Source organism: Dermacentor andersoni, chromosome 10, assembly GCF_023375885.2.
Source record: "Dermacentor andersoni chromosome 10, qqDerAnde1_hic_scaffold, whole genome shotgun sequence".
Lineage (NCBI taxonomy): Eukaryota > Metazoa > Arthropoda > Arachnida > Ixodida > Ixodidae > Dermacentor > Dermacentor andersoni.
In genome coordinates, this window is record NC_092823.1 from 133,179,087 (window position 1) to 133,199,337 (window position 20,251).

At 45.6% G+C, this 20,251-nt stretch overlaps 3 protein-coding genes across 3 annotated transcripts; 2 read left to right on the top strand and 1 right to left on the bottom strand.

The window, feature by feature from the left end:
- Window positions 1–1,616: 1,616 nt before the first annotated feature.
- Window positions 1,617–6,508, top strand: LOC126545104 (WD repeat-containing protein 20). Its single transcript, XM_050192827.3, has 2 exons — window positions 1,617–2,335; window positions 5,287–6,508. The coding sequence occupies exons 1-2, from the start codon at window positions 1,967–1,969 to the stop codon at window positions 6,433–6,435; spliced, it is 1,518 nt and encodes a 505-aa protein (XP_050048784.1). The 5' UTR covers window positions 1,617–1,966; the 3' UTR covers window positions 6,436–6,508.
- A 4,463-nt stretch (window positions 6,509–10,971) lies between these two features.
- LOC126545098 (heat shock protein HSP 90-alpha-like) lies at window positions 10,972–13,953 on the bottom strand. The gene is made up of 3 exons (XM_050192817.3): window positions 13,861–13,953; window positions 12,359–13,675; window positions 10,972–11,967 (listed from the first exon to the last, which is right to left on the bottom strand). Exons 2-3 carry the CDS (start codon window positions 13,673–13,675, stop codon window positions 11,095–11,097), a joined length of 2,190 nt encoding a protein of 729 aa, XP_050048774.1. The 5' UTR covers window positions 13,861–13,953; the 3' UTR covers window positions 10,972–11,094.
- A 329-nt stretch (window positions 13,954–14,282) lies between these two features.
- lmgA (anaphase promoting complex subunit lemming A) lies at window positions 14,283–19,040 on the top strand. The gene is made up of 3 exons (XM_050192844.3): window positions 14,283–14,396; window positions 15,250–15,369; window positions 16,527–19,040. The coding sequence occupies exons 1-3, from the start codon at window positions 14,378–14,380 to the stop codon at window positions 16,640–16,642; spliced, it is 255 nt and encodes an 84-aa protein (XP_050048801.1). The 5' UTR covers window positions 14,283–14,377; the 3' UTR covers window positions 16,643–19,040.
- The last annotated feature ends 1,211 nt before the right edge of the window (window positions 19,041–20,251 follow it).

Sequence of the window (20,251 nt, forward strand, 5' to 3'; positions counted from 1 at the left end):
ATACTGAAACCAGATAAAGCAGAAAAACACTGGTAGACAAGAGCACAATATGGATTAAGAATTAGCTGCAGCTACAAAGGCTGCGCGTGAGAAGCAGGCCATGTCCACCAAAAGGCAAACAAATGGGGTGATCAGAAGGTCATTGCCAAGGCGTGGGCAAACTTTCTGCAAGACCTACAGGCTGCATGTTCACAGGCATCGCAAAAGTTCCACAAATCGTGTGGCACACCCACAAATGATTCTACGTTACACAAGAACGAAGAAGGGAGACGCACACCAAGAACTTTCCGTTCTTTGTTGACAGCTTGTTTTAGTTTTACCAAGTCTTCTTTCTCCTATATTACGTACATCATTTTCTCTTCTCAGGCGAGTTGCCATGAGAAGTTAGTTACATGACATGAGCTGCATTGACCGCGGGAAAAATCTGTCAATGGCGGATCGCATACATTTAAATTGACCCTGAAGGACGATCAGTACTCAGTACTCAGTACTCAAGCAGCAACGTTTTCTAAACCACAGAAACTGCATTTGCCGGAGGGGAGAACAGCACAGCTTACAGAACAAGAACCAGGAGGATGAAATTTTGATTTGACAACACTGCATGAATATTCCTTTCTATAGTTAACATTTGCGATGCACGGCCCTGTGCGGTGTGGGCTGGTTCAAGCACTGCAGACTCTGTTGCATGATGCTAGCTCCCTCGTTGGTCAAGTTACGAACCTGCGTTCAAGCAAGAAAATTGTTCTTAGATCCTATCCCTTAGTTCCTTATGATTTCCTTGCAAAAAATATGCAGCCCTGATATATGTAGAGTAAGCCCTCGAAACACTGTGACAATTGTGCCGTTGTTCTGTTGCTGCGCACATGGACAGTTTTTGTGATAGGAATATTATGTTGTGTCTTCACCTGAGGCTTTGTTTTGACAATGCATGCATTCCGAACCATCCTGGAGCATTTTCACGCTGTAAAAGAATCTGCTACAATGAGCATGCAAAGACCCCATATGTCGCCCCGATGCTCGAGTTAATTCTGTCAGATTTCTCACTTTTAACACGATTTGCATTATTTTGCAAGATCTATCTGTGTCTGGTCTTTCATGCCAACTTTGGCCACTGTGTAGTTCATGATCTGATGGGTAGAGTATCGTGCAGAGTATCGAACGGCTGTGCTGAACAAACTGCGTTCGAAACCAACTATTGGACAATACTTAATATGACTGGCATTATTAATAAACTTCACCCAGTTTGCAGTATGTATCTTTGTCTGTACCTAATCTAGCTGTTTCTTGCCAACTTGGGTCACTGGGTATATCTACCGCTCTTCAATGTCAAAAAGAAGGAAAGGAAAAATAAATTGAGATTTATCCGATGCTGGGCGGAATCAAACCCCCGGCGCAAATACGGAGGCACTGTTCAACGCGCGTGGGCCTCGCGTTGTCGCCGCTGTAATGCAACCTTGCTGCGAAATTCGAGCAAGAATAAAGCAGCCATAAGAACGAGTTTTGTTTTTAATTTATGTGAAGAAAAAAAATTGAGGTCACTGTACTCTAAAGTGTAACTGTACTGTGGTGGCGCTTTGGGTTTTTACTATCATCATCATTGATTGCGTCTTCTAAATTTTAGACGCGAGTTTCGCGACTTGTGTAGTAAAGCAGCTATATCGTAGTTTCTTTTTCTTGCCCTGCGTTTTCGACTGCAGCGTTCAATGTCCTACTCACCGCACTTCCAGAGTTCCACCTCATCGCTAATCTATTCATGTGGCTCGCCATGTTTACTGCAGTGCATGCCTCGGATTTAGCTTGCGTCACGTATTCGTCGCCGCGCGCGTTCTGATCTTACATCCGGAGCTACACAGCGAAGCTGTGACCGCTTCGCATGGGATGCATCTCGAGTCCGTGCCTTGCGGCGCGGAGATGAATCGGTGGCCAACGAGGAAGACCTGAGGAGCGCCTGGTACCGGGGCATGTCATGAGTGGGACGGTGAGCCGTCCGACGACCGAATTGCTCAGTCTCGGTGCACCAGCCGGCGCAAACACGGAGCAGCAAAAGCTCGCGACGTCCACGCCATGCTCGTTCCCCGGCGAGATGCCTCCGGGGGGCGAAAGCTGCGGCAAGGACGAGCTGAAAACGCAGTTCACGACGCGCGAAGGCACCTACAGGGTGCTCAGTTTGTCGGAGTACTCGCGACCCAACCGCGTCGGCTACAGCAGCAGCCAGTCCAACAGCCCCGTGAAGGTGTCCTTCGTGTCTCTATCCGACGCCGCCGGGACCGAAGACCGCATCTGCTTCAACGTGGGTCGGGAGCTCTACGTTTACATGTACAGGGGCGTCAAGAAGGTACGTACCTGCTTTCAGTTGTTGCATGTAGGTGCCGGCCAAGTGTTGCGTCCAGCCTGCCAACCGCGCCGCGAACGCAGTGCAATGCGAGCACGTTTTATATGTTAAATCCGTGGCAGTTGTTGAGCGTGTGTGTAACGGGTATGATCCTCCCAAACACCGATCACGCTGACTGCTCACAGGGGTGAACGGGGAAAAAAAAAGAAAATCTCATTTATGTAAATTTGTTTGAACTACCTCGCCTGTATCGAAGTGATCGCTTCAGTTTAAATTTGACGTGATGCTGAAAACTGCATCGGCTTCAACGTGTGCCAGTAGCTGTGCATTTACATGTACTGGGACTGTTGTGGAAGTATCTTATCATGTGTTGAGCGGTGGCTATATTTAGTACAAAGTAAACAGGAACAGCAGAGAACTACGAGGGACATTCTGAAAGTAAGTTTTGTCATTTACTTTCACACGGAAACTTTATTGCCCCCAAAAGAAGCATGCCGTGGCATCATCAACTATACACCTTGCACTATTTTTCCACATAGTGACCACTGAAATTGAGACATTTGTCATAACATTCAATCAGTTCGAAGAAACCACTCTGGTAAACCAAACTCTATGCCCTGCGATGCAATGAATTGTCGCACAGTCTGCTCCACCTCAGTATTGTTTTGGAAGTGACGTCCCGAGAGTTCGGCTTTCAATGGAGGGAACAAGCGCCCATTCATACCGGATAACAGCATGGACTTCCGTTGGTGATGACCACATCAGCACACGTCTGTCTGCCATCGTGACTTGTACTCGGATAACCTCGGGCATGCCAATCTTCTGCTACTCTCTCTTCTTTTGACGCTCTGCATATACGTCATTCCTCCTCCGCTTAAGCTCCTTCCGTCACCATCTCTTTAAAAAAAGATGACAGAACTTCCTCGTAGATGATGTGATGAAATTAACCCCTTCCTTATCTTGGACAAGCTGGGTTCGTCTATACATTTCTAATAAAAACGGCCAAGAACGAGCTCGTGAATGGTATTTTGCATTTTCTAGCCAATGCCATGGACAAACCTAGTTTCATCTCGGTGCTTAGCCGTGCTTTTGGTAGATGGCTGCACAACATCCATGGGACAACGCAAGCAAAAGCAAATTTATTCTTTTTGAAGAAGTATAACAAGGTGGCAACTGGTGTCTTTTACTCTTTTAGTGTTGCTGACGTACCTGTACATTGTCGTGTTTTTGTCCTGCCATGTCACTGATGTCTGATTAGAATGCGAGGACCATAGGAAAGAAGCATTTGCCACTGCACACTCCATGTCATTTTCTCCCTTTTGCATAACCAAAATAAACCGATGTGTTCATTTTGTAATTATAATAATATAATTTTATACAAAACCCTAACCTGCCGCGGTGGCTTAGTGGCTATGGTGTTGCGCTGCTAAGCACGAAGTCGCAGGATCAAATCCCGGCCGCAGTGGCCACATTGCAATGGGGTGAAATGCAAAAATGCTTCTGTCCCATGCACCTGGGGCACGGTAAAGATCCCCTGGTGGTCAAAATTTATCCAGAGACCCTCACTACAGCGTTCCTCATAATCAAATCGTGATTTCGGCACATAAAACCCCAGAATTCATTCATTCAAGAAAGATTCATCACCTCCAAAAAAACCTGACACTGATAGGGTTAAAAATAATTTGTCAGTTTTGGGCTGGAATTCAAAATAATAGTGTGGCATGGAAGGGGTTAAAAAAATTTGCAAGCATAGTATTTGTGTCGGCTGGTGCAAGATGGCTGTAGGCTGATGATGACAATTGTGCAAAGAATAAATAAGGCGCACCTAATTCTGGCTGCTCACAGGTTGTTGGCTGTGTACTACCAGCCATCCATCTTGCTTACTATGCATGGTAACTTCTAGGTGCACAGAACATAGTATACCATGTGGTGGCATAAAGGTGCGCAGTACATGTGGCAGCAAAAAGATTAAATGAAAGACAGGAAGGGTTGATGACATGGGCTCCTACCGCTGTTTGCAGTGCCTTTATAAAAACATCGGCCATCCCATCTGTCTTCATCTTTTTGTCCTTTTTTTAATATGCACTATGTGAAGTCAAGATGTACCAACTTACCCAAACTGGCACACTTTTCTGCTGATTAGCCCATGCTCCAAAAGCAAAGCCTATAATTACACGACATCTGATAAACCTATAGCTGTATGTTTTGCCTCTTTATTTCAGTGAAAAAGGCATTGTGCAGAGTACACATAAGTTATTCACATTTTTATAGAATTCTTCCTTATGTAACGTAGTGAGATGCATGTACCTGTCCACATTAGGGTTTGAAATACAACATTTACAAGAAAACTAAATCGTCTTGTGCCCTGGTATTCTGGGATGTCACTCGCAGACCTGTGTAGTGCAAGCTTAACTGCATGCTCTGTCAGGAATAAATGTAAGCCTTTTTGTGGCAACTGCATTACAGTACCTTATAATGGCATTTACATTCCCATTGCAGATTTTGGACGACATTGAAGAGGGTGACAAAGAACAGCTGTACATGACTGGGTTATTGAGTGCAGTATCCCACTGAAAATCCCTAGCTATGTTTGTACAGGAAAACGTGCAGGCAAACATTCTTGTGTTGGCACACTGTATTTCACAGCCTGAGAAACAAAAAGAGTCATTAAGTCAGCATTGCATAATGCAATGTAGCTTGAGTGCACATTACTGGTTACATTTTTATATGCAGATAGATGCCCATCTGGACTGCCACTGCTTATCAGATAGCATCATAATACCCGATAGCCTAGCTTTACACCGGCTGGGGCTAGTGTGAAGAGTATTGCTTTACCACTATGTTGAAAAGCTCGAGTTGGTGAGCTGTTGCTTACTGCTAAAGCTTGCTGGCTTTACTTTCTGTGCTCATTGATGTAGGTGAAGTGAGCTGATGAGACATTTGTGCTTTTGCAGGCAGCAGACCTAAGCAAACCTGTGGACAAGCGGGTGTACAAAGGAACATACCCAACTTGCCATGACTTCCACCCATCGGCAACAGCAGATGGTGGCCTACTGTTGCTTGTGGGCTTCTCTGCAGGCCAAGTGCAACTCATAGACCCGGTGAAGAAGGAGCTGAGCCGGCTTTACAACGATGAGCGGTTTATCGACAAGACGCGAGTGACGTGTCTCAAGTGGCTACCAAACTCAAATAGCCTGTTCTTGGTGTCGCATGCCAGTGGCCAACTGTATGTGTACAAGGAGGATTTGCCATGTGGCTCCACACCACCACACTACCAGCTGTTCAAGCAGGGTGATGGGTTTAGTGTGTTCACGTGCAAGACGAAAAGCACACGCAATCCTCTCTACCGCTGGGTGGTTGGAGATGGTGCGCTGCACGAGTTTGCCTTCTCCCCGTGTGCCCGATACCTTGCCACAGCTAGTCAGGACGGCTTTCTGCGCATATTCTGCTACGACACCATGGATCTCGTGGGTCTCGTGCGCAGCTACTTTGGAGGTCTTCTGTGCGTCTGCTGGAGCCCCGACGGGAAATATGTTGTGGCTGGTGGGGAGGACGACTTGGTGACAGTGTGGTCCTTTCAGGACAAGCGTGTTGTGGCGCGTGGCCAGGGTCATCGATCGTGGGTGCAGGGAGTGGCCTTCGATGCCTGCCTCGAAGGCGGGCATGCCTCGGGTGACTGCCCCGCTGACACCTCGTACCGCTTTGGCTCGGTTGGCCAGGATACGCAGCTCTGCCTCTGGGACCTGACCGAGGACGTACTCAAGCAGCCCCGTGCGCCCCGTGCCTCGCTGCTGCTCACTGGCAGCAACAGCCCCAATGCCGGTGGTGCACCTCCGGCCCCTCAACAGACGCGGCAGCAGCAGCAGCAGCAACAGACGCGCAGCAACAACACTTCCACTGTGGGGTCTCACCAGCGTTTGGTGGGCAGCCCTGCCTGCCCGCGGCTTGACGAGGTGCCAATGCTTGAGCCACACATCTGCAAGAAAGTTGCGCCTGAGCGGCTCACCGCACTTGTTTTCAGGGAGGACTGCCTTGTGACTGCCTGCCAGGAGGGCTATGTGTGCACCTGGGCCCGCCCTGGGAGGGCTTCGACTGTCGTCTGACACTGGCCACTTAGAAGTGTGTCCAATAAACCAGCTGCCTTGGCTTGCCACTGAAGGCTGTTTTTCTTTCCAACATCGGATCTCCCCATTTCTACCAATGTGCACATTGTGGTAGCGATCACACTGCAAGGGAAAGCAGTGTCCGCGACAGATGAGACATCGCAAGTGCTTGTTGTACCAGCACTATAAAGTGAAATTCAAACAGAAAATAACTGATCATAATGCTTGTCATGTGTAATTACATGGAAATGCAACATGTAAACTCTTTCTAAACGGTTTCTGAGCATGAGGCAGTGCCACATGTGCATTTTGGAGTCGGAATTAAGAAGCCACTGTTTCAAATGCAGTTGAGCCTGGAAACAAAGTAACACATTGGAGTATTCGGAATTGTTCACGTTAAGGCCACCCCACATTCAGTGTTTTCCTGGCATTTCTTCACTCGGTGTCGACACTGAGGGTGGCGCTCTCAAGATACACCAGATCTCACTGCCGCCACCGCCCGGCGCGGCTCGATGACCACAGACCAATCAGCGCTAGTCCTCATGCCACTCGTTTGGCTGGACGCTTTCTGGCGGCGCTCATGCGACGACCTCGAGAAACACGTCAGAGAACACCAGTAAAAATGCTGAATGTGGAGTGGTCTTTAGAATTCATGCTCATAGTGCATGTGTGTAGGTTGGATGAACCACCTTCAGCCTTGCATTTGTCCAAGAATGGCGTGTTTGTTAAGCTACATTTAATGAAGGCTATAAATATTCAAGCACTATAGAACTATTGGCCATGAATTTTCAATTTTTCTCACCAAGCTCTCACACCAAGAAAACTTTGTCTAGATCAAATGGTTGTGCCATTCATAGTAGTGCCTGTACTTGCCACAAAGTAATTTGGTGGAGGGTGTCCTAGATTTTGGAGCTTTTGATAGCTATTTTTGTCATAAGTGTAGTTATAACGGTGTGTGGGTAACCACTCAGTCTTGCCCAGCACTACCATTGCATTGCTTGTGCTGTAGGCAATCCAAGCCGCAGAAAATTGGCTAAAGCAGTGTTTACATAAATGCAACATGTGACAAGTTGCATTGCACTTGTAGTGCACTGCATCCATGTAAACAGTGGTAATGCACTACTCAGGCGAATTGCATTGATGCAACAGGAGAGGGTAGTTTGCGACAAGGGTAAGTTTTCTCGTGCGATGCATATGTAAATGCTTGGATATTGCATTGATGGAGAGAAGAAAAATATGGTTGCCACTGGTATCTCTCTTCAATTCAGTGGTGGAGCACAAAACACCGCTAACGAGGTGCGGTTTGTTTCTAACAAGGATAAATTTTTTTTGCGATAGCAATTATACTGATACTACAGGGGTATTTTTTCCATTGCTGTGATGTTCCAGATACGTATAAGTGTGTTTGTGTGTATATTGTAATGGTAACAAAGAATTCTACAAGTGAAAGAAGAGGAAGAGAAGGGCAAACAGTGAGATAGAGCAACAGAGGGTCAAGTGAATGGTTGGTTTTTGAAACGGCCGAGATTTGGGTGTTGTATACTGCTTGGAAACCATTCAAGGCGCCGGACTTCTGTCACTCTATATATATACTATTTAACTAAATAAACAAATAAAATTGTCCAGCGGCCGAATTCAAACAGGACCTCTACCAGAGAAGCCCGATACTCAGTCAATCAAATGAGAGGTGAACATTGAAGATAAATAATTTTGTGGGATACATGGAATTGATTAATCGATTAATCATGCATCAAAATTACCAACCCTAATTCCTAATAGAAATGGCCAACAGTGCGGTTGCAAAATTTTTGCTGGCATTATGAGACAATAGAGCACCTTCTGTGCCACTGCAAATGCTCAATGATGTGCTCTGCAAGCTAGACTTAGATGCTCGAATGATTGATCCTGGGGCCTGGGCCTTGGCATTACTGCACGCACAAGGCCACAAAATTCCTACTGCACTTCTTGAAGGCGACTGAACTATACGAATGCTCGCAACTGTTGGAGAACATTATTCTGCGAGTGTGTTCATAATGACTGCCTCTTTATTATTTTTCTTTTCTCTCAAAGGGAAAACATACAACTACTACAGGGCATTCAATTGTACTACATAGGGAAATTTTCGGACTGCGGAGCAAACATCGCTGTGGTGAATGCCAGGCCCCAAATTAAGGAGTCAAAGCACATTGTTAAACCTCGCTATTGGTGTCAATGCTTCACCCTTCGGGCAAAACTGCCGCTTTTACACATGTGAACACTGCCGAGTAAGTGTCAGAGCGTGATGCGCTAATAAATTTCATATATTATTGCCACATTCATGCAAACATGCCTTTATATAGCACGACATAAGTTAACAGGAAAACGGAGGTTTGAACTGGTCAAACAAAAGGTGTTGCTGGAGCTAACATGCAGGGAGGTCAATGAAGGGTCTACCTGGTAAAGGAGTGAAAAGAAAAATAATAAAGAGGCAGTCATTATGAACACACTCGCAGAGTAATGTTCTCCAACAGTCGCGAGAAAATTACCAGACACATCCTTCATTGACCGCCCTGCATGTTGGCTCCAGCAAGACCTTTCGTTAGCCTAGTTCAAACCGTCGTTTTCCTGTTGACTTCTGTTGTGCTATATAAAGGCAAGTTTACATAAATATGGCAATAGTATATGGAATTTATTAGTGCATCATGCTCTAACACTTACTCAGCAGCAGTGTTAAAATGTGAAAAAGTGGCAGTATTGCTCAAAGGGTGAAGCATTGACACCAATAGCGAGGTTTACCAATGTGCTTTGACTCCTTAATTTTATGGCCTGGCATTCACCACAGCGATGTTTGCTCCGCAGTCCGGAAATTTCCCTATAGAGTCTAACTGAATGCCCTGTAGTGTTTGTTCGTTGTTTGTACATGCCAGTGGTGGCGTAACTAAGTGAATGAGCACAACGAAAGATGAAAAAGTGAACGCGGAGCAGCAGGTGAGACTCAAGCCGCGAATGGCATAGACCAATAGAAGAGCCCCTTTAGTGAAGTGCGCGCAAGAAACTGGTGTCATGCAGACCCGTCCGACCACTATATGTGTACTCGTACCTGGTCTCAGCTAGACTGCTTGTTTCGTACTATCGTCTGCTCGAATCAGCTCTCGCTCGCGCTTGCTTGGTTTGGTCTCCTTTGCACCTGTTTCGATTGTCATGGTTTGCGAGTGTTTTGCACTCTGATTGTATGCACGACGTAAATTGTGTAGTACTTTCTGGAAGCTATGTGTCAGCAACGATTCCACTGGAACTTTTGACAAGTGTATAAAAGCCTACACGCTTGACCCGCAGATCAGATTTTAGACGATTGCCGACTCTATATCGCAAGAATGAAAGCATGTATGGAGCCGCACTCAAATTTCGCATCACGGAGTATCATAATCACTGAATTTTTGTGTCTGCTTGTCAAAACAAAATTTTTTTTTTTACACTACTGTTGCCTTCATTTTAACACATAATTTCACCTTTCAATGGCACTTGCTCAATAGTAGTTCTGAAAGTTGTTTGTTTGTGGTTATAAATTCGAATAATCCACCCATTTCTTGGCCAACCCATCATAGCAGGTACAAGCCACTTGTTTCATGGGCAACAACGCTGCCGCCGCCTCAAACAGTGTTCCAAGTATACATGAGTGCTACATAATGCCACGACAGAGCACACAAGGCAACTCCTGCTGCATAGAAGCAGCCCTTGTAGCTACAAAAGAATCTTGCACGTGGGAAATTCTTAAGGGTGTTCTATTCCATCTGCTGAGGCAAGCTTTCATGACCTTATAATAATTAGACATGTTTGAATAGTTTAGGAGAGACAGCAATGGCAGCACACTAGCAGCTGTCGACTGTTTTAACGAGTGATGCCAAGGTGAGCACTTTGAACTGTCACCTGGAGAAAATAAGCACTCATAGTATTTTGCTATGCACATCGCACAGCAAGATCGACAATAGTTGCTAGTGGCTACTTAAGCCATAGGTGCTTAGTTGAAGCTCAGTCCACGATAGTTCGGACACCCTTTAATAGGTACCTCTGAAGCACATGCACCTTTCAATTGGTTGTAGATCCTTATCATTTCACTGCAAGGAACAGGAACTATTTTAGTGTAAAACATGCAACCAATTCTGAATAGTGAAGGGCAAGCTGACAAGGAACAAGCATAAAATTTTTTTTGTCTTTGTCCAAACCTAATACCCATCAGTCAGAACTGGTATTTGTATTGCTAAACTATGAAGCACTGAACTGCAAGAGGGGCTCCAAAAGTATTTCTAGTGCATGGGGGACAGCAGCTCAAGTCGCCTGTTTAACTGCCCCAGAGCCCCTGGTAGGTGTTAATACATGTTCCACTTAACTATTACACATGCAACAGGTTCCACAGTGCAAGAAGAGTTTGCCTTGTAGTACTTGAAGCTCTGCAAACTAGTTTTGATTGTTCTTGCTTTGTTATGTAGCACTGAACTGCAAATGCCTTGTCACATTTGTCAGCTTAGTAAACACGCATACACACACACCAAGTGCACGAACAGGAAACAAATTAATTTATTCTTGGCACAAAAAAAAAAAAAAAAAAAAAGATGAACTTGATGACTGTGTAAGTATGTACACGTGACAAAAAAAAATTTCCTAAAGCAGACTAAGGCCAGCTCAGTCAACCTCCTCCATGCGTGATGCGTCTTCGTCATCTCCTTCCAGGGGTGGCATCTCTTCCACTGTGGGTCCTGCTGCCGTGTTGTCTCCAGCACCAGCCACTTCGTCCTCGTCGATGCCAAGGCCAAGCTTGATCATGCGGTAGATGCGGTCTGCATGCAGCTGAGGGTCTTCAAGGGCAAAGCCAGAGCAAAGCAGTGCAGTTTCAAAGAGCAGCATGACGAGGTCCTTGACTGCCTTGTCATTACGGTCAGCATCAGCCTTTTGTCGGAGGTTCTCCATGATTGGATGGTCTGGGTTCACCTCCAGGTGCTTCTTGGCCGCCATGTAGCCCATGGTGCTGGAGTCTCGCAGTGCCTGCGCCTTCATGATCCGCTCCATGTTTGCGGTCCAGCCATACTGAGAGGTCACGATGCAGCATGGAGACTTGACTAGACGGTTGGACACGATCACTTTCTCGACCTTCTTGTCCAGGATGTCCTTCATAACCTTGCACAAGTTCTCGAACTTCGCCTTGTTCTCCTCCTGCCGCTTCTTCTCGGCCTCATCCTCGGGCAACTCTAGGCCTTCCTTGGTGACGGAGACCAGAGTCTTGCCATCGTACTCTTTCAGCTGCTGTACACAGTACTCGTCGATGGGTTCAATCATGTAGATGACCTCGAGGCCACGCTCGCGTACACGCTCAACAAAGGCAGAGTTGGCCACCTGGTCCTTGGACTCGCCCGTAATGAAGTAGATGTGCTTCTGGTTCTCCTTCATGCGCGATGTGTAATCCTTGAGAGAGCACATCTCGTCACCAGAGGCAGACGTGTAGTAGCGTAGGAACTCGGCCAGCTTCTTACGGTTCTGAGAGTCCTCGTGGATGCCCAACTGCAGATAGAATAACAAAAGGGGGGGGGGGGGGGGGGTTTAAGAAATGCAGCTGAATACGAGCTGTATTGAGCTGAAGTGAACAATGGCAATGTTATTTTTAAGTAGGAACATCTCAGACCTGCGATGACATGGGGGAATAAGCCGCGCTAAATGAATGTTTGGGTACGTACGATAGACCACGCCAACTGGGCATACAGAGAGAGGCCCTGACGGATCCGAGTGATACCCAGCTTATGTTCTTCCATATGCACCACCACGTACATCACAGCGCCGACACCGGCACCTCGGAAAAGGCCCAACGTCGGCGCTTGTGCGCGGCGCGTAATGTGCAGGAAGGTTACGCGAAGTGAGAAACAAATATATATTTTAAAAAATTGCGAGTGCCTACCTTAAGGTTTTTGCTGAATTGCTCGTAGAACTTCTTGTACATGTCCCGATCCTCGGCGATGCTGTCGAAAAGCTCGAGGCACTTCTTGACGAGGTTCTTCCTGATCACCTTGAGGATCTTGTTCTGCTGGAGCATCTCACGGGAAATGTTGAGCGGCAGGTCCTCGGAGTCAACGACGCCCTTGATGAAGTTGAGGTACTCCGGGATGAGGTCCTCGCAATTGTCCATGATGAAGACCCGGCGCACATACAGCTTGATGTTGTTCTTCTGCTTGCGGTTCTCGAACAAGTCGAACGGTGCGCGCTTGGGAACGAACAGCAGCGCCCGGAACTCAAGCTGGCCTTCAACCGAGAAGTGCTTGACAGCCAGGTGGTCCTCCCAGTCATTGGTCAGAGACTTGTAGAACTCGCCATACTCCTCCTGCGAAATGTCGTCGGGGTTGCGCATCCAGATCGGCTTGGTCTTGTTCAGTTCCTCGTCTTCGGAGTATTTCTCCTTGATCTTTTTCTTCTTTTTCTTGTCCTTGTCGGCAGACTCGTCGTCATCCTCGACGTCCTCGATTTTGGGCTTACCCTCCTCGTCGGGCTTCTCGTCCTCGGTTTTTTCCTCTTTCTCCTTTTCTTCCTCTTCATCGTCGGAGACTTCCTTCTCGCGTTCCTTCTGCACCAACAGACGGATCGGGTAGCCGATGAACTGAGAGTGCTTCTTGACAACATCCTTGATGCGCCTCTCCTCCAGGTACTCCGTCTGATCCTCCTTCAGGTGGAGCACGATTTTAGTGCCGCGTCCGAGAGGCTCGGAGTTGTCGGTGCGAATAGTGAACGAACCGCCGGCCGACGATTCCCACGTGTACTGCTCGTCATCGTTGTGCTTGGACGTGACGGTCACCTTGTCGGCGACGAGGTAGCCAGAGTAGAAACCTACGCCGAACTGGCCGATCATGCTGATGTCGGCGCCGGCCTGCAGCGCCTCCATGAACGCCTTGGTGCCAGACTTGGCAATGGTGCCCAGGTTGTTGATCAGGTCCGCCTTCGTCATGCCGATGCCGGTGTCGATGATCGTCAGGGTGCGGTCGTCGCGATTAGGGATGATCTTGATGTAAAGCTCCTTTTGGGCATCGAGCTTGCTCGGGTCTGTGAGAGACTCGTAGCGGATCTTATCCAGGGCATCGGAAGAGTTGGAGATTAATTCACGCAGGAAGATCTCCTTGTTCGAGTAGAAGGTGTTGATGATCAGGCTCATCAACTGGGCGATCTCCGCCTGAAAGGCGAAGGTCTCCACTTCTCCGGAGTCCTCCATGCGTGTTTCCTCAGGCATCTGCACAGACGAGCAGAGTCGATCAGTCAAGAGCACTGCCGCCTTGGGCGTTCGTCCCTCAAGTCTTCGAAATATGATAAGAAAAAAACAAGGAACGAAAGAAAAATGCGCACACAGCTGCACGTAAGAAACCTGAAGGAAATATCTGCACGAAGTAGCACAAACGGAATGAATAGCACACTTACTTTGACCAGAGTGCGTAACTTCCACCGACCGCTCGGGAACGCTAGCACTGAATGAACACTGAATTGCGCACGCCGTCGGCGCTGGGTTTTAAAGACGCCGGAGAATGTTCTAGACAACGTGTCTTTCTCCTGTACTGCTCCGCGCTTCCGGTACTGATGGCTACGATTTGCAATAAACTTTACAGAGGCGTTTTTGCCCGTTATAGATCTCAAATTCTGCAGGATAATTTACTTGACGATAACGTTTTCTTTAATTTAAGTTCACGAATAAAATATGCTCACTTTCTTTGTAATAACTATTTACCGGAAACAGTATTATGGGAGTAAAAAGGCTAGTCGTCTCGAATTTTCTGGAAGCTTCGAGAAACTCTCGGTGAGAAATAGTTCTTGTTCCGGCGGAAGTCCCTGTTAAGCGGTGACGTCATGGGGATTCGTTCGTTCTTTTGGTTCTTTGTTTAAGTTGATTTTTTTTTCTTTTTCGCCCGGCAAGTTTCGGGAACGTTCTCGTTGGATCGGGATGAAAGTGACGATTAAACGTATGAGTTTCTCCGATCCTTCATAAATATTTCGCGCTAGAATCGCCCACTTACACAGGCGTTCATGTGTGGTGTTCTTGTTGGTTCTCGTGTTAATTTCTCCCGCGTTTTTTTCGTTTCGAGGCGTGCACTAACAGACATTTTGACTGGCAATTGCAAAACTTGCAGCCCACTGGCTGAACAGGACTGCAGTGTTTATCGTCTTCATTGGTACTTGCATTTGTGAGACTGAGCAGCGTTGGCTTACGTTTGAGACGCCGTGTACGCGTTTCATCTACGACGCCCGTCACGGCATGCGGCCTAAGCGGCTTTCGTAGTACGACGAGAGCTTGGTGTGGCAGAATGCTGCTGCTGGAACTGCTATCGTAGGTGTGGTTGGGTACGCTTTTTAAAGCGTTATACTGCAAATAAATGAGACGATAAATAAGACAGACGCGGGCGTTGGCGTCAATCGCCCCCCCTCTTGTTGGCGACGCCGTGCTGTGGGAGGAACCCGTTCGTCCAGCGTTTGTGTGTGGAGTAATGCATTGATCAGCCAAGGAGAGCAGAAAATTTCGGAGAGTATTCTTCGATTTCCCGCCTTCGGCACTCGCTCGGTCGCACTGTTGCCCGAGCGTTGCGTTGGTCTCGTTGATTACTCCATGCCAGGCTAGTTTGTTCGTTTTTTTTTTTTTTTTTAAAGTATGTTACCGGTTAAACGATTACTATTTATGTTGAGGAACAGAAACAAAGGTGCATCGCGGACGCGAAATCGCCGGTTCTCTCCATTGCGTAGCACAAATTTCAGCGCTCCAACACAGACGCCGCTGCGACACGTGCGATGTTCTGCTCGACACGCGTTGCCGGCTTGCAGGTTGGACCAGCGTGGCCTCTTGGCGCTGGATTGCCAATGACGACAATTGTGGCATATGCCGAGTGCCCTTCGACGGATGTTGCCCAGACTGCAAAATGCCGGGTGATGACTGCCCGCTAGGTGAGAATGACCCTGGACGCAAGTCGTCGGCGTACCTCAGTTCTTGTCTGGGCAGTTCTCGTGCTGTATTTATTGTAACAATTCCAGTTTTAATGGGTGTGAATCCTGTGAAGTTTCCTATTCACCCACGTGTCATCAAGCTGCAAAGTAGCTCCGGATTAATGCTACTATTGTGATTGTAAGCTAACTCGAACCGTTAGAAATGAGGTCAGTTATATGTGAAAATGTAGGAGTTGCAGTCATGGTGAATTGGTGTGGATATGTATGAAGTGACACAGATGTCAGTAATGTCACAATGGAGGGATAAATTCTTGCATGCCTCGTAGCGAAAGCTAGCTACTTTTTATGATATGTAGCCACAAAAGTTTGTTTTTTCCATGCATTTTATTGTGCTGTAATCTGGGTCCATGTTGCAGCTTGCAGAATACAAGCACTTTCTAAGCAGGATAGCAGTCAACTTGTACCACAGGAAGCGTAATGGTTAACCTTCTAGAACTGCTTGATAGATAGCCTGCACCAGCAAGATGCTGCTGCAATTCTTTTGTTTATTCTACCAGCCTTGCTGATGCCAGCTTTCACATTTGCATGCACAATCACATGAAGTCAGGTCAACAACTGCACTCTGGCAAAATCCTGAGTTGTTTTAACAGTAAAGATGGAGTACATTGTATTATGAAGTAGTCAAATACTGAACTTGGCAAGTTTTGAGAACATTTACCGAGCCAAAATGAGTTTGAAAATGTGTGACATCACACTGATGTACTGGTGCTGCCGCTTTAGTATGTTCTGTGTTTTTTCTAGCATCGTGCTAAAAGTGCACAGTGTGCTCTTTCCCTCTTCCAGTCCCTGTTCACTAACAGGAATAAAAGGGCTCTGTAAGCGTGATTCGACATTCTTTATTAGCTGACCTGTCTGCATGTGTTCAATGCCGCACGCCATAGCAAGACAGCACCTTCAAATTCAAGAACTGGAAATTTGGGCTTCACTGTCTCCTCTGCTGACCCTCTTACCAGCAAAATGAAAGTAAAGGTTTGAAAGAATACTTCTTCGCTCTAAAGTGATTTGATGTTTCCTTTTAGTGTTTCATTAACCAAGTTAACGAAGATCTAGCAACTGGCCTCACTGAGCGTGTGCTTCTTCCCATCTCTCCTTTGCAGTGTGGGGCCAGTGTTCACACTGTTTCCACATCCACTGCATCATGAAGTGGCTCAACTCCCAACAAGTCCAGCAGCTATGTCCAATGTGCCGTCAGGAGTGGAAATTCAAGGAGTGATGGTGCCGGGAAGTTGGAATACAGTTGAACAGTGGCCACCCTAGCTCTCTCTCTCATTTTCTTTTTATTTAGCTGGCTCAGCTAGATGCAAGGCAGTTCTCACAATACAGCCTGGTATTAAATCAGCATGAAGGTATTGCTGGCAAAACATTGCTCTGTGTGACACGTGAGGTTATTAGTGATTAAGGCAAACAAGAAAAATGATCACAGAAAATGGAGTCTTGAAGTGGTCAAGCAAGCAATGTCACTGTAGCCAATGTTTCAAAAAGTGGACTTGTCTTTTTTGAACAATTGATGAAGGCAAGACCACTAGTCAGAAAGTTTGGCTCTAATAACAACCATTGTTTGAACTACCATTGATTGCACTAGTAACTAAATGAGGACATGCAGAATAAGCAAAATGAGTCCTTCAGAAATCCTTGAGATGGAACTAGATTCACCAAAGGGAATCCAGCTGGATTTAAACTTCCCCGTTTGCCACTCCTACTCTGGCTTGCTGGTTTAACTCGTTTGGCTAATCAGTGCACCTGTCGGGATAAATTTTCCCTCGTGCTGCCACTCACTTGCCTTCTAGCTAGATTAACAAAAGTCAAATTTGGTCAAATTACTGTAAATTACTGTTGTAAAACTGCAGAGAGAGAGACACGGATGAAGAAACAAGCCCCAACTCTCACTGCTAGGCTGTTGTGCACATTCACATGGTTATTTTGTCACATCGTAATTGTCATTCTGGGCTGTGCATTTTCTGTTCACGTCTCTCCCATCAGCAACACTATAAGACGCTGAGGTGTACGTGGTGTTTGTGAAAAAGTAGTTCAAGTTGAGAAATGCACACGAGATTAATTATGACTGTTGTTGCCTGTGTGTACAATCTTTTAAGAATATATTGCAAGGACTGTATGTAATGACTCTGAATAGAGCCGCATGTTTGTATTCTTTGTTCATGTGCATTCTCAAGTTGTTGAGATTTAAAAAATAAAAGTTTTGCTTCTGGTGTGCATGCTTCAAAAAGGTATACTGCAATGGACAACCCTAAGTACCTATGTGTGTGTGGGGGGGGGTCTGACTGCTGTGTGGTAGACACTGAATGACAAAAGTTATGTGGCAATTCCATTTGCAGCTGGTCTTAAGGATGTGAAATTTTAGTAGTAACCTACCTTATTGTGCTCCACTAAAGGCACTCTTCTCTCATTATGCATTGATAATTCAGAACTGTCTTGGAGCTTTTGCGAAAAGACCATTGATGTTTTGCAATATCCTGGAAATAAGCTCCTTGGAAGTTGGAAGTGTTCCGCTTTAAGCAGACATTTGTGTTCAGAATATATTCTTAGCTAAAGTGAGAAAGCATGCTGGCCAATGTTGTGTATTCACAAATCTGCCTTGTATTGTCCCCCCCCCTGATTTTCTTGGTACTGATACCGAAATGGGGCTGTCACAGCCCTGACTTACTGGTGCCTGTTCTTGATAACGTAGTGTAATTGTTCCATTTTAATAAGCATTCATCATGAGCGATCTTTATCTTCCAGCAGTATTTTGAGAACACAAAGTGCTCTAATTGCAAAGCAGCTTATTAAGGCAAGATTTCTCAATTGCACACTCGCACATCACGTGCACATATGTGCTAAGTGCGTGCATGTCTCCTTTCATCCGTCTAGTTTATGTTATTTATTTAACAGCATGGATTAGTAGAAAACCCTTACATGACCATGACAAAGATCAGGAACAAATGGCACAAAGAAAAAGTAACGTTAGTAACTCGGCAAGAATACCCTTTGGTCACATGATCTTGGATTGTAGCGTGAAGTGACACGGACAGAGACTAGAAGCAGACAGGATGAGCGCTAACTGTCAACTAAATTTTTATTGAAACTAACAACATATATATAGGTGAGGAGCGGCATTTGCAATCACCCATTCATCTGTTGTTAGTTTCAATAAAAATTTAGTTGGGAGTTAGCGCTCGTCCTGTCTGCTTCTAGTCTCTGTCCGTGTCACTTCGCGCTACAATCCAAGATCATGTTACCGCACCAACTAGCCCAACTTTCTATCCTTTTGCATTACACCTCTTGGTCATTCACATTTGTTCAATTTGAGTGCATTCATGTGTGAAAATAGTGATTTCAATGAACATTCAATTAGCCTTCCTGCTTGTACACTCTAGACGACTTGCTCGGCTTATAAAAAGTTTTGTTGTGCAAACATAGTCTTGAAGAGCAAGAGAATCAATGTTATTCATAGAGTCATGTGTTCAGAGAGGGCTTGCACCTTTCCAAGGCAGTTGTAGCCTGCAGTCTGTAAGTGTTGCATGGAGAAAACATGATTGCAGTGATGGATGCAGAGTTGGTACTAAAACTGTGCTGTATCATGTAAATACGTTGAATAAACAGTTTTGTATTTATGTGGTTCTTTTACCTTTTTCCAATTGTAGTACAGTAGGCCATTTCATTGGAGTAGTTGTTTCCAAATGTGACTTGGAAGCCATCTATTTTTGTGTCAGTATTATAGTCTGTAGAGAAAAATGGGGAATACAGAAAATATGTTTAAAAATGAGGGCGATTGGTTTTCTGCAGTTTTTATTTCAAAACAAGGCACCTTGCATGTATTTGGTGAGTCAAACAGATTACCAATAAAGTGCACAACGTGTACTCGTGCCGGATGTCTATGCTTGCAAAAGTAGCATTGAGCAGATGTTTAGGGCTCGTCACTTCCAAGCACAGCACCATGAAAGCTTTGAGCGTTGGGCACATCAAAGTTCAAAAGGTGACTGTACATTGTGATTGCATAGTGCTTTTTATGATATGTATCTGTAAGCAAATTTGTATTATTATAAGCTCAGCTCTCTGATGTTCAGTGTGTGTGACAAAATGCTGCATCTTTGCAATTTACATTTTGGTAATTTGCATTGCCCTGTTCAGCAATTCTGGAGATGACCTCAACATATAATTGAGGACCTTGGCCAAAAAAGTCCAAGAGTAGATTTGAAGAATACTATGCAGACGAAAAAAGTAGTGTTCAACTGATGCCTTGCTGTGATATAATCCTAGTCACCGTGTTGGAGGACCAGCTTAATGAGAAGCTGCATCTGTGGGCGTAGTCTTGCTATGGTTCTGTCATGATTCTGGCTCGGACACCAGCAGCGTTTTGGTCTTGTCTCTATGATATTTAAGCAGGATACTCATGGCCGTGAATCTGTGGAAGAATAAGAATGGATTGAAGCACATACATAGGCTTTACTAAGTGATGACCAACAGCTTTCTGCTATGCTTGAAAAGAAAAGTGCGTTCATTCCATTTTACTGGTACATTCGAACATAGATCTGACGAATTGTCAGAAAAAAAATCTAAAATATTTTAAAACAATATCAGCATGTAATGAATGCATAAGCTTATAAAGATGTCTTTTGTGTGTCTAGTGCAATTTCATTGTAACGAAATTTGATTGTACTAAGTTAAGACGCAGAAACTTTGAGGTTAGCAAAGAAGCTTGAGAGAACCATGCAATGGGTAATGTAACGAAAAATTATAGGTGTAACGTTAAGAGATGGGCATATAGGGGTAACCACCTTCTAGTTGAGCCTAACTTTTTATGGTTACTGTCAGAAATGTGGTC